The following is a 14,735-nucleotide window of genomic DNA, read 5'->3' as shown; positions in this document are numbered from 1 at the left end:
CAGAGGGAGTTCCAGGACAGCCAGAGCTGTTACACAGAGAAACTCTGTCTCAAAAACAGAAACAAAGTCATCATCTAAGAGTTCATTTGAAAAGTGATTGGCATAGGCTTTCTTGCATTTAGAATTTGTCTGAGAGCCAGCCCGATGGCTCAATAGTAAAGGTGTTTGCTTCTAAGCCTAACGACCTGTGTTCAATACTCAGGACTTCCGTGGTAGAAGGAGAGAACGAGCGCGGACTCCTACAAGTTGTCCTCTGACTACACATGTGCAATATGGAGTGTGCATGCGCACACACACAAACACACACACATGCATACACACACACAGCACACATACATGCATACATACATACACACACAAACACGCATGCCTGTAAACAAAAATACATACATACACATGCTTAAAAAAACTTTTAGAAGTTTGCCTGATAATCACAGAAAGCATTTGCTTCTGGCAAAGCTCTGAACTAAATTGCTAGAAGTTACTCATATCATTGAAAAATCAATCAGTGACAAAGATGAATTGTCTTTGGAAGTATGTTCTGTCATTGGGCATATGCAATTGAACTTTCTAAAAAATTGATTTGTGTATGGATTTTGAGGTAATATTCATTGCAAAAACAGCACATTTAACCAGGTAATCCAAATTGGCACTTTTCCACCTAATTAGCATTTCCATAACTTACCAAGGAGGACTGACACATTTCCCTCATGTTCATGTGTGTTTGTGGTGTGTGGAGACTATTTCAAGATGTAAAGAGAGTCTCCTTAGTTAGTAGCTTGCTTAGCAGGAAGCCCCAGCATCACCCAGCCCTTGCAAAGTGGACACAGAAGAATCAGCGTCCTAGGGTACAGAGAGTTTGATGTCTGGGCTACATGAAATTCTGTCTCGGGAGGCAAGGTAGAAGCGGGGGTTGGGGAAGAGAAATTTGAAATAGATGCTTTCAGGCCTGGTAGCTGTGGCACGTGCCTTTAATCCCAGCACTCGCACTCGAGAGACGGAAGCAGGAGGATCTCTGCGTTCAAGGCCAGCCTAGTCTACTGAGTGAGTTCCAGCCAGGGCTACACAGAGAAACCCTGTTGAAAGAAACCGGAGAGAACCAGGTGGTGATGGCACACGCCTTTAATCCCAGCAAAAGTAGGAGGGTCTCTGTGAGTTTGAGGCCAGCGCCGTCTACAGAATAAGTTTCAGGACAGACTCCAAAGCTACACAAAGAAACCCTGTCTTGAAAAGCAAAAACAAAACAAACAGAGACAGAGAGACAGAGAGGAGAAAAAAAGAAAGGAATAGATGCTTTCAGTGTTTCTAAATACATCAGACCTTTCCTACCAGGATTAAGTATCCATCTGCCTCATCTTGGTTTGGTTTGGTTTTTTCTTTTTGTCCTTGGTTGGCACCACCAATCCCTTGAGTTGTTTTCAGCTTCCCACTAGGAACAAGACACTGATCATCACTGCTCTAGACCCTGCCTTACCCCGGTTAAACCGAGACAGCTCTGAAAGTCCAGAGTCTGCCCTGTGCTCAGTCCCTCCCTTCACAGTGAGCCAATTGCAGATAAAGAACGGTTTTTGTGGGGATTCAGTAAAGTGAAATAGTAAACTCTGGCCTTCCCCGAGTTTCGTTTCCCCAATTAAGTGGCTAATGACATGTGCACAAGGAAACCGCTTTCAATTTTAAGCTCGTAATTGAATGGGACCTCTTTGTATTCATTTCCAGGTATGTTTGTGTTTAAGAACTACTAACGATCAGTCATTGAAATCGTGGGGTTTGGTCTTATGGAATGTGTTATTATTGATTAAGGCCCCTCTGTCTTCAGCCTAAAGCAGCATCCTTTTATTGCTTGTCAATAACCTGTTTTCTAAAAGAAGAGCATGTTCTTGCTTGACCAGCCTGCCGCTTAGCCTTCTCAATACTTCCATTGCTGTGGACAGCATTTCTGATAGATGGTTCCAGAGGGGTGGGAAGGACAGCATCAGCTCAATAAAATAGCCCGGGCCTATATTTTGAGCCATGCTCCACCCCGGCCCAGACCACACTGAACTAAATCATGAGCTCTGGCAGGTCTGCCCTTTGGAAGCAGAGAGAGCTCACATGACACTTGGGTTGATGTAAAAAGACATCGTTGGGCCACAGAAGATACTTAGGGGAAAGCTCCAGCTGGGAATGCCTATTGCAAATCCCCCACCGAGCCAATCAGATTGAGAGTGGTAGGTGATGCAATTGTTTGTTCTTTTTGTTGGTTTTTTTTGCATACTTTCTTGGTTGGTAAAGAGGCATGCAGTGAAATTCCTTCCACCAAGACAGTGTTGCCGGACTGGGAAAATAGCTGATAAAATACTGCAAGTAGCAAGAGCGTGAGGGGTGGTGGGGAACGTTTAAAGTGAGACCAGTAAAATAGCAATTTTATGCATTTCACTTGTTAAAAGAGGAGATTTCTTGGTCTTCTCTTTTTGTTTGTTGTTTTTGCTCTTTTTTGTTTGTTTGTTTTGAGGAAAGGTCTCCTGTAGTTCAGACTGGCCTCGAAGCCACAAGCCTCTGGCCTCCCAAGAGCCAAGGCTGTGGAAAATAAGAGAGGATTTCTCAGCCCGATCTTTATTGACATTTGGAATCGGGTCCTGGCAGATGGAATGTTCCACAGCATCCCTGCCGTCCCCCTTCCTAGAGAGATGCCAACAGAGCACCTTCCCACCGTTGTCTCAACCAGAAACTGTCACAGACCTGTCTCCTGCTGCAAACCATTATGAAGAACTCATTATCCTGAAACATTGAAAAGCTGGAGACTCCAGCCAAACGTGCTGGTGTGCGCAATTGTATTTATAGATCGATGTGGGTGGAATAGTGTCAGCCATTCCCGAGCTGTTAGACTAGTCTCAAAGACCCGTACTCTCGGGTCCCTCCTGTTCTGTGCAAAAGTGCATCTGTGTAGAAGTGTGCCGAATCCCACACACGCCCGTGAGTGCCCTGGGGTCTGCCCTCCACAGCTTGCCTCATGTCATAGCAATGAAAGTGCCCTTGCTCTGTCAAATGCACTAACTCAATGCCTTAGATCTCTCTGGAAAGTTCTACCCGAAGGTAAGTATTAAATCAGAAACACCTGCCCCTCTGTCCCTGAAAGGGATCTTCTAACACAACTTTAGGAGATCTCAGGCTATGCACAGCCCACTCGCTAACACTTTCACCCACGCAGCTCACTTTCCGAGAGGCCTCCCCAAAATGGTTTCCACTCTAAACTTCCTTGCCCTCACTCCCTCTGCGGCTGGTTTACCTAACTTTATGATTTGCCCCATAAAGTTAGTTTTTTAAGACCTGTTTGGCGACTGCTGAGCTACTACTGTCTCTCCCCAAAGGGCCCCCATTAAAGTTTGTATTTAATAACGGAAGTTGCCCACGTCTTGACTTCTTTCAGATATGACAATGGATGATGTTCGGGAATACGAGAAAAACATGCATGAACAAACCAACATAAAAGTTTGCAATCAGCACTCCTCCACTGTGGATGACATAGAGGGCCATGCGCAGACCAGTGTATGTAGACTGTTCAAAGCGAGTTGCCCACGCTGTGCGAAACAGACCCGGAAACCCATCTATCTGTCAGACCCTAAAAACGCTGGCTCCCCAGCCTCCCGGGAAAACACAGCCTTGTCCCCTGAGTGGGTGAAGATGCCCGCTGCGTCTTTGAGTGGGCTGTGTCGGTCACCCATGTCTTCCAGATCTTTCCATTCTTTCAAGGGGCTTAACTTCATGGCTAACCCGCTCGTAAAACCCAGGACACAGAGAGTGGAAACGGTCGGTGGAGCCCGTGAGATGACCTGCACCAATCGTAAACCAGCATAGGATTGACGGTGCCTGTCAGACGTATAGCAGAGCAGATGCCAGGCTTTTCGGGGCATAGTTAGCTCTTGTGCTCCGGGGTTTAGGTTTCTTAGACTTCGAAAGGCTTTCTACAACTCTTCCGGGCTGTTTTTCTCAATCAGTTCCTTTTAATCTTAGGCTAATCTCAAGACTAAGCTGCAATCCATGCCCACGTATGTGTCAGGGGTGGCAGGGTGACCAGGGGACCAGCTGGGATTTGGGAATGCTGTGTAGTAGGTAGGGCCTGGGTTTTACCAAAGGCCTTAGAGAACCCTAGGTGATTGACAGACAGCCTTGGTTAATGAGAGCTGACTACAGGCTATACACCAGGATTTAAATGTAAGTTATCTCTCAGTCAGTCAAGCTCATGAGGAGGAGGTGTAGATAACAAGGACTTCATCACTAAACCACAGGAGTCTCAACCAGAGCTGGGATCTCTCTGAGAACATCGTGAGTTCTTGTGTCTGCCATGCCCAGGCCCTGGGATGATATGTATGAGACACTTCAAAATTCAAGAACGTAGTTATTACATGGCTGGTGCCTCTCTGTTTTACCTTTTAGGAAATGAGAATGTAGGGTCTAGAGCAGTGTTTCTCAACCCGTGGGTCACGACCCCTTTGGGGGCCGAGTGATCCTTTCATAGGGTTGCCCAAGACCATCCAAAAATTCAGATATTTACATTACGATTCGTAACAGTCTCAACATTACAGTTATGAAGCAGCAACAAAAACAATTTTACGGTTGGGGTGGCCACACCGTGTGGAACTATATTAAAGGGTCACAGCATTAGGAAGGTTGAGAACCACTGCTCTAAGGAGATGGCTCAGAGCCCTTGCTGCACTTTCAGAGGACCCTGGTTCGGTTCCCAGCACCCATGTCTAGTGGCTCACAACTGTCTGCAACTCCAGGTCCAGAGTATCAAATGCCCTCTTCTGTCCTCAGCAGGCACTACTGCATGCACACATGCACACGCGTACACACACACACATACACGAAATAAGTAAATAAATAAATACGTGATAAATCTTTTTTTTTAAAAAAAAAAAAGAATATAATTACAGAACTTGAGAGGTGGCTGTTGTGACAAAGGCTTTAGAATTGCGGAGAGTTTTTGGTAACATTTTGGAAATGTTTGAAGCATGCCTTTTGACTGTGCCTCGCCAGGCTAGTGCACGGCATTCGATGCATGTGACCACCCGTGAGCCTGAGAGCGCCCCTGCCTCTCCCCTATTGCATGCTCTGGGTTTTGCAGAAAAATGTTGGGGCTCCATTTGCCGAAGGTTCGCTCTTATTTGGTCAGATGCCTCACCACCACGCCTTTTCCTGTTCTAAAGATAGGAATGTTCCTTAAGGAAACCGGTCCGAATTTTCCGTTACTTTTGATTACCTTTTTTCTCTTAGGAATGTCAAACAGTGCCCATCAACTGCTCTGAATGTTCCTCACTATAAACAGGACCAGACAAAGAAAGCTACAGGGGAGGGAGGGACGAGGGATGCCTGCAGGGCGCTGAGTACCACTGCTTCCAGGGTCTCAGCCCGGCCTGGTGGCTGAGAGCTGAGGCAGGAAGAGTGCCTGGAGTTGGAGGCCAGCCTGGGCTACAGTGTGAGACTCTGTCTCAGGATGGGGGTACGGGGGAGCTTACAGCTTCAGGCCTCTGCATGAGTTCCTTTCTGTTTTTAATTCATCATCATTAGCACTAAGTCATCTTACTGTGCAGGAGAAGGTGATAATCCAGAAAGGCGGCCCACGTAGTCTCTGGCTGCAAACTGCCCATTGTTGCCGTGATCTCGGCACAATGGCTGTCTTGTGAGATTGCCCTCTCTCTTTGGAATTTCATGGAATCGGAGATCGTTTATTTTTCTCGATCTTCTTGTTTCATTGGATGGTTAAAGTTGAGAGACTGTTTGCACCACAAATAAAATCTGCATGGATGGGCCAGCAAGATGGCTCAGCAGGGAAAGGCCCTTGCCAGACAAGCCTAGTGACCGCAGTTTGATTGCCAGAACCGGTGTAATTCTGGAAAGAGAGAATTGGCGTCAAGAAGTTGCCCTTTGACTTTCATGTGCGCACACCACACGCACACACACACACTCACACTTAAGTTTAAAACTAAAAAAATTTTAAAATTTATAAATAGTGATAAAACCACATAGGGGGCCAGGGTGTAGCTCATCTGGCAGAGTGCCAGTCATGCCCAAAACCCTGAGCTCCGTCCGTCCGTCCCCAACACCGCATAAACTAGGGCTAGCGTCACACACCTGCAATCCAGCATTGGGAAGGTAGAGGCAGGAGGATCAGAAATCCACAGTCATCCTCCGCTACATAGTGAGGCAGAGGACAGCCTGAGCCACCCAAGGGCCTGTCTAAAAACAAAAAATAATAACCTTTATGGCTGCTAAAATGGAATTTAAATTTTCACCCTGAACATGGACAAAGTTGGAAGTAAGCAAAATTAGCATCCATGAACACAGCAATAAGAGAGAGAGAGAGGAAAAAAAGGACAGTCTCGTTGACAACTCGGTAGTTTCAAAGCCTCCAAGGAAGATAGATACTCTGAGTTAAAAAAAAAAAAAATCCAAATTCTGTACTCTGTGTCATTTCTGCCCCCTGCTGGATACATCTAGTATCACAATGTTTTCTGCCACTTGTTAATCAAGATATATCCTGGTGCACTAAAATTTTTTATAAAGTCCCAACTTCATTTCCAAGTAAATGCTGCTTTTAAAGAACCTTAGTCTCCTTTATTTATTTAAAAGTGGTAAGTTTACAGGCATAATTTCTCTTAAAATAATATAAATTTTGCATCATGTCAACACAGTTGTAATTTCTTAATCTTTATAAAAAAAAGTTTCCCTTTCAGGAAATTTTAATAATTTCATAAGGAAATGATTACAGATTTCATTTCATGAAAAAATTTTTTTGAGCTGGGCATGGTGGTACTTGGGAGACAGAGGCAAGCCCATCTCTAAGTTTGAGGCCAGCCTGGTCTATAGAATGAGTTCCAGGCCTGCTGGGGCCACACAGAGAAACTCTGTCTCTCAAAGCTAAAAAACAAAAAAGGTTTTATTGTTTTGACGTTATAAAATCCAGTGGTCGCTCCGTGATAGAGCTCCTGCCTGGCACCTGGGGTCCCTGGGTTTGATCCTCAGCAACACAAGGACATCTATTGATCAGCTTTGTGTTGTTACCATTCGTGCCACATGTCCACATTTCTAAGGCGTGTTGTTGAGGGGTGCACTATCATTAGGAAGTCTGAACCCCCAAGGACCAGAAGGAACGAACCTATGTAAACCAAAGTAGAGAAAGAGAGCTCATGGGCTCCACTCTACTCCAAGGTCAAGCCTTAACTTCAGGCTCGTTTAGATAGCCCCAGTTATCCGTCTTCTCTGCCCCTAGTAAGTGAACATCACCAAAGGATGCCAGGAATAGCCAGACTTAGTTCATAGTAACAATGACAAGGGCCCACAAGATGTCTCCGTGAGTAGAGGTGCTTGCCACCTAGCCTGGTAACCTGAGTTTGATCTCTGGGACCCACAGGCTAAAAGGCAAGAACCAACTCCCAAAAGTCCTCTAACCTCCACACGCCCTCCCTCAATACTAGTTACAGGTGGTTGTGAGTCACCTGGTGTGGGTGCTGGGAACTGAACTCTGGCCCTCTGGAAGAGCAGTGTGTGCTCTTAATTTCTGAGTCATCTCTCCGGTCCCAAACAATAAAAACTTTAAGCATATATTTGAAAACCTGACACCTAAAACACGAGGAAGGCACTGCTGGCTTAGCTGTTGGATACCAAACTATGTTCCCCCACACACACACACCTCACTCTTTAGATGATCCCTTCTTTTTATTCTCTTTTCTTTTGCTTTCAAACTGCCTTGGGGGTGATTTTATTTTCCTTTTTGAGGAGCGATTATCAGCATTTATTGCTGAATCACAATAACAGCCCGTGACCTTCAGAGTGCAAAAAGTGTGTTCTGAGGATAAAATGCTGAGTTCAGAGATTTGGCCTGAATTTGCCCTCTAAAGATATCTGGTTCTTTGGCAATCTAAACTTGAGAGTAATGTTGTCAAGGTCACTGATTGCTTTAATGACCTTTGTATGGAGGGTGTGACCCAGTCTAATAAAAGCCCCATACAGCCTCACACACTCACACACAAGTGCACACACACACCTTGCACACATTTACTGGATCTGGTTTTACACCCCCTCGTTAAATCCTGACCTGGAATACTTAAAATACTAACTGAGGTGGCTGGAGATGGCTCAGCAATTAAGAGCTCTTGTGCTGGACTGAAATTCAGATCCCTGCACACAGGTAACAATCCAGACACCCCGCAAAGCCTGCGGCTCTAGCTCAAGGGAGTGGGGGTAGAAATAGGAGGATCCAGGGGGTAGAAAATGTGAGCGCAGCTTCTGCGGAAGACTCTGTGTCAAAGGATGCCCTCTTCCGGCTCCTTTGTGTACCCAGAGGTGTGTGTGTGCATATACACACCCACACCCACACCCACACAAATATTTTTGGAGTCTACTAATTAGACTGATGAGACGACTTGCTGATAAAGGTAGCTACCGCTGCCAAGGCTGCCAACCTGAGTTCAACCCAGTGACTTCCAATAGCGGAAGAACTGACTCCTGAAAGTGGTCCTCCGACCCCCACTCATCCACCCCACCACGAACACATCCACAGCAAATAATAAAGAAAATGTATTTCAGTGATTTCTAAATACTAATTGAAGAGTCATTTGAAAATCCTTGAATTGATATCCAAAAAAAAAGAATATTCTTTTCAGTATCAGAGATGAGGGTTGTAGTGGGGGTGGGGAATGAGGGCTTAGTTTTTCAAAACCAGTTGGGACTTGTGATGGGTAGGGGGTCTCCTTCACGATACAGTCCCCAGACTTAGCGGTGAACCCATTTGCACGTCTGCTTGGTAACTGTTTATTGTCCTCTCTGCTTTTCCCTTTGAAGACATGACAATGGACGAAGTGCGAGAATTCGAACGAGCCACTCAGGAAGCCACCAACAAGAAAATCGGCGTTTTCCCACCTGCCATTTCGATCTCCAGCATTGCCCTGCTGCCTTCATCAGTGCGCAGCGCCCCGTCCAGCGCCCCGTCCACCCCTCTTTCCACAGATGCGCCAGAATTCCTGTCCATTCCCAAAGACCGGCCCCGGAAAAAATCTGCTCCAGAGACACTCACACTTCCGGATCCTGAGAAAAAAACCACCCTGAATTTACCTGGTGTCCACTTTTCTGAAAAGCCATGTCGGCCCAAGTCAGAGTAACTTCATGTGAACATCCCATTGGGTTTTGTATTTTCATTTGAGGCTTTTTTTTTTTTTTTTAATTCTCTGATAGAGGAAAGGACTGCCTCGTCACTCAGATATGTCCTTTGATCTCAGAGTGTGCATGTGGTTAAATATTTTAACAGATAGCAAGAACCCCTACGTGTGCCATACAGCATCATAGTGAACACGAGATGTAAGACTAGGAAAAATAAAGCAGGAGGGTGCTGAGGACAGAACTTAGCCAGGAAAGGGCTGCAAGAGCTTGCATGAAGCCCTACGTTCCATTCCCAGCGTGGTTAGCTAGACGAGAGGCTCAGAAGATCAGGGTTAACCTCAGTTATATAAAAAATTATATGAGACCCTGAGTCAAAAACAATCAAACAAAAACCCCACAGCATCTATAGATTTATGTGTGGGGGCCCTGGCGAGTCTGACGTGGGCTTCAATGGTAAACAGGTAAATGGATGAAAAGCCGTGAAGCCGGTTTTGTTGTTTTTGTTTTGTTTTGTTTTTATTTTTGTAAGATGTGGTAAAATAATGAAGTCAATTTCCTCCCATCAAACATGAAATTCTCTACAACAAAAAAGAAAATACTCTCAGGTGTCACACGCCTAATAGTCAAATTTTGAACTGCTGACCACCAATACTTGAATGCCAGCTGTTATCAATATTCCTGTTTTGATTAGTCTGACTCAGGATTTGGGGCCTAATCAACTCCTCAAATTTTTGAAAATTTTAATGACCAATTTCTAGAGGCTCCAAGTGCAATTGAACAATGACTTCTTTATACCTTTTCATAGAATTTAATAAAGATCCCATCTGTTCCCGTCTCTTAGTAATTTCCCCTTTTGTACCCTGGTGGCCTCTCAAATTTTTAGACTTGCCTGGATGACTGTGATCATAGCTGATAGAATGTGGAATGATCTGGAAACTGAGAGCCCCAGGCGAGACAAACACCTCCTCTTCAGGTACCAGTGAAGCTTGACCTTTGACCTGTGAGTGTCCATCATCCATTACAATTCTCAGAAATTCCAGTGAACTAAATAGAATCCATTGACAATCTCCCACTTGAGGAAGTTCAGAGTGGACTGAGTTACCTGGGCTTAACCACTGTCAGAATGTCTGGTGTCCAAACCTTGCAAAAAAAGAATCCTCCCCACCCGGTTAAAAGTGCTTAGTAACACCCAGACATACCTGGAATGGGTTGTCAATCACCAGGTTTAGAAAACATTATTCTCTTACTTGTTCCTTACAATCCAAATATTGGGGGCTGGGGTGTAGCTCAATGGTAGAGTTCTTGCCTAGCATGCAGAAGGCCCTGGGCTCCGTCCCCAACCCTGCGAAAAGGAAACAGTGCAATTGGCAATGTCTGGGGGAGCCAGTAAACACAGTCACCTGGGGACCTTGTCTCCATGATGGAATCGCCGAGTCCGATTCGTACAGAGGCGCGGTCATAAATGCCCCCTTTGTCCTGATCTCATTGCTGAGAGACGTTGAGATGGACGTCAGAGTCCAGGCCAACAGCTGGCAAGGTCAAAGTGGCAGGAAGAAATCTGTCACTGTTGCCCCTCGCTGCCTTTAAACACGTGGGGAAGGCAAGCAGAATGTCAGCGATGAACAAGAGGTGGCTGGGGAGCTCCAGAGCCCATGTCCTAGCTGTTCTTTCTGACTGTGACCTCCAACCTCAGGCAGGGAAATGACCCCCAACACAGATCCCAAAGGAAAGAAAACAGACCCAGGAGTGTATTCTCCTTCCCTGCCCGCTCCCAGCCAATGGACCCTGCCCGTACCCTGTCTTGAGTGCTCCTCACTCCAGTGTCTCTCGGGGCCACGTCCTCTCCCCAAGGCACAGGTGCTGGCCCCTTGAGCCCAGCACCGGAGTGCTTAGTGTCCCTAGATCATTTATCAGTAGATGGATGTTGCGCCCAGTACTCAAAGGAAAACTGCAAATAGCTCTGTGCACCAGTTTATCTTTCCCTTAAGGGGACCGTGCCGTAGTAGGATGCCCTTCCTTGCATGGTAGAGAAGCATGAATCTCTCTTGTGGGAAGTCGCCATCTTTCCTTGAACCCTTTGGACTTCTCAGCGGCTCCCTCTCTGAGCGGCTGTACTCAGTGAGAATGTCTGGCTTTAAAAAGCAAAATTCCCCTTTCAGAAGACACAGAGTATATGTATCTGCTCCCCGTTTGCAAGCTGAAATCGGGCTGGGGTGGGCTCACTGGTTTTCGTGTAGTACAAATTGGTTTCGTGCGGTGGTTAGCCCATCTGGCGCCGAGGTTTTGTGTCAGTACCATGCCACGTTCCCTTTTTTTTTTTCTATGCCAGCTTTTGTTGTCAAGGTCAGCAGTCTGGTTCCCTTTGAAAAGCTACTTTCTGATTCCCTTTTTGTGGGTTTTCTTTCCTTTATAGTCAGCCCAACACCTTTGACACCAATTGCGGCGCTAACCTCTGACAGTGTAATTCTTAACCAGTACGCGTGTGTCCAGCTTTTCTGCCTACGTGTGGTTTGCCTGTGCCACAAATAAGGAAGGGGTGGGAGTCTGGATATTTCATTAGCTGCTTTGAATATTTAATCCCGCCATCACAAAGCATACCCGACTTCGATATTTTCTGAATCTTGATTTTCCAAGTATCTTTTCGCTTTGTCCCGACATGAGTCCACTCCTGTGGGATAGAAGCCCGCGATGAATGTGTACATAGGACATGAATAACTCTTGTGAGGATGGAAACAAAATGGCTGCATGATGGAAATTTGGGAAGACAAAAAAATATAGCAGAAACTTGAATTTACTAAGCATGTTTGAGGGGGAAATAGAGTCCTTAACTCAGTGCCTCTGTCTGCCATGTGGAAACCTCCAACTTTGTTCACCAAAACTGTATTATACCTGTACATATATATATACATAGACAGAATGCAGTATAGTGAGTCCCGCACCACAGTTCTAAGTCTCCGGTAGCCAAAATGAAGGAAGTAACCCATAGGATAATACATATGTTTACCCCCTCTTCATCTCCGATGTTGGTGGATGCTACTAAAATGGCCATACATGTCTTTACTCCAGGTGGTTTTCGGATAGGCAATGCCCCTGTGCTCTAGGCGTGGCACAGCACTGCCGCTTTGTCGGGATCAAGGAGGCTTTGCGGTGTCTTATTGCATAAGGTCTGTCTGAAGCCACCCCGGAAGTGCATTTCCTCTCGAGCTGCAGTCAGAGAACGCAAAAGGAAGAACTGAGAGAGAGAGGAGAAGCTGCAACATTGTCGGTTGCCACTTTGTTGCTGGGTCTGTTTGTAAAGTCCTCGCATCCATGTGGGGAATTGTTTTAGTTAGAGGTGTGTGTCAGTGTGTTCTGGGGGTGGAAATAAGTTAGCTCAACTGTGGGTGAATGGACGCAAACACACAATGAACACACACACTCAAGCAACGGCTGTCAAAATGGCTCAGAGGGCCGAAGCACTTGCCACCAAGCCTGACAACCTGAGTTCAATCCCCAGGTCTCACATGAAAGAAAAATAATTCTCGTAAGTTGTCCTCTAACCGCCACGTACACAGTGGTGTGTACACAAACACACAGAGAGATATAATTTTAAGAATAAAATACAAGCCGGGCAGTGGTGGCGCACGCCTTTAATCCCAGCACTTGGGAGGCAGAGGCAGGTGGATCTCTGTGAGTTTGAGACCAGCCTGGTCTACAAGAGCTAGTTCCAGGACAGGCTCCAAAACCACAGAGAAACCCTGTCTCGAAAAACAAAACAAACAAACAAAAAAAGAATAAAATACAAAACTCTCAAGGATACCCCTATAAAAGTAATTTTGTCGCTTATTTCCACAGCCTGTAATGAACTGTAAACTAAGAGACATCTTGATAAAAACCCATTTGAATGAAATTTCCAGGCTAAGGTGTTTGAGTGCTTTGAAATCCCACCTCCTTCAGTATCTCTGCGCTGCTCAGAGGTGACAGACCCCAGGCTGCCAGCTGGCTTAGGTCGATGGGAATTTCCTTTTTGAAAAAGGCCGGCATCGAGTTGACTATCCTTTCCGTCTGAGCAGATAACCCCAGGGAGAGTGGCTCCGTGGGTTTCCGTACGTTCCCCATGCTTTGCCAGTCACCCGACTAGGTGGCTAGGTGACAGTAGGCCGTCTGAGCCATAGTTGCAAAGATGACAAAATCCTGGCCTGGGCTATAAATTGACATAAATAAACTACATTAAGCTCTTCATTCTTGGTGAGACACCGTCACGTGGTGTTGACACACAGATGCAAGACAGCTTGAGTTCTCTGTGCGCCACCTTCAAAGCGGTCCGTGTCTGCTGTCTAACTGCTCAAGCTTCGCAGGATGTCGTGCTGAGAAAGGATGAATTCGTGGAGGACGTTAGAGACCGTACCCCTTAACTGCAAGTCCCTGCAGTTATGCTTGCCATAAGCCTCCCCGCCTTCTTGTTTTTCAAGTTGAAGTGGTGTCTGTAGAATTTCAAGTCTCCCTTTAGGTTTCTCTGTGTCCCCCCAAGAAAGAGGAGGTTCTCTTGAGTTGGCGTTATCCATGTTGCCATGTATGTGTCCTTCCCAGTGTAATTTCAGTGTTTACATTTTTGAGCTGAGATATCGATTGGCTGACTTTATAAAATACCACTGCCACCGCTGAAGGACCAAGTGTTGGAACCCAGAGAGTTGCCAGCAAGGCGAGCGGAAGGGACGCGCATCCGTCTGTGTCATTCTATGGCTGTACTGTCGTCTATGCCCGCCCCTGTTATTTATTATTGTTGATAGCTTACTTTTTCTTACATTCTGTTGTAAATAAAGTACAAAGCAATCTTCTTCCCAAGCGTAGCTTCCTCTTTCTCAACTTGTCTCAGGGGACTGTTAGCCAGTGTTAATGGGATGGTCAGTGGGGAAGGAAGAAACCGATTACTGTACCCAGTGCTATGGCCTTGTGTGCCAGCATGCCTCTCCTACTGATGGACATACGAGGCCTCACATGCAAGACCGTTGGGAGGAAAAGCCCCGGTGTCCCTAATTTTCCAGCCTAAAAATAGCAAATAGTAACCCCAGCACTTGGGAGGCAGAGGCAGGTGGATCTCTGTGAGTTTGAGGCCAGCCTGGTCCACATAGAGAGTTCTAGGACAGCCAGGGCTACACCGAGAAATCCTGTCTTGAACCCCGCCCCCCCCGCCAAAGTGAAGGAAATCTATAATCCCATAAAACGAATGTATAAACTCCCTTATCCACCTGTCAGATACTTGAATGTTCATAGAGTTTGAGATCACATAACCTACAGGAATCATTGGGAGTGCCACATCCTCTCCATACCAAGTTAGGGGTGTGTGTGTGCTGGAACTAGAATCCAGCACCGTTGGGGATGCCAGGAAAATAGGTAAAAACTCTGCTGAGCCCGACAGACCAGTTAGGTCGTTTTGTTGTTTAGTTTTGTTGAGAGAGGCCCTCTCTGTTATGTAGTTGTAGCTGTCCTGGAAACTCATTCTGTATATCTGTATGTCAGGCTGGCCTCGAACTCACAGAGATCCACCTGCCTCTGCTGGAATTAAAGGCATGCGCCACCACCACCCAGCTCCTTGTTAAGTTTGAATTAAAGAAGTTTAT

The 14,735-nt window shown here is 46.0% G+C and overlaps 1 protein-coding gene across 1 annotated transcript in view; it reads left to right on the top strand.

Moving 5' to 3' along the window:
- Positions 1-13,954, top strand: part of Pitpnc1 (phosphatidylinositol transfer protein cytoplasmic 1) — a 271,371-nt gene extending 257,417 nt beyond the window's left edge. The window contains exon 9 of the mRNA XM_057773822.1: positions 8,821-13,954. Within this exon, the coding sequence (XP_057629805.1) occupies positions 8,821-9,137 (317 nt within the window). The 3' untranslated portion in view covers positions 9,138-13,954. The remainder of the gene's footprint in view (positions 1-8,820) is intronic.
- Positions 13,955-14,735: the final 781 nt, after the last annotated feature.

This window comes from Chionomys nivalis, chromosome 7 (genome assembly GCF_950005125.1).
Source record: "Chionomys nivalis chromosome 7, mChiNiv1.1, whole genome shotgun sequence".
Lineage (NCBI taxonomy): Eukaryota > Metazoa > Chordata > Mammalia > Rodentia > Cricetidae > Chionomys > Chionomys nivalis.
The sequence above is the reverse complement of the archived record's forward strand: the minus strand, read 5'-3'. Positions and strand labels throughout refer to the sequence as shown.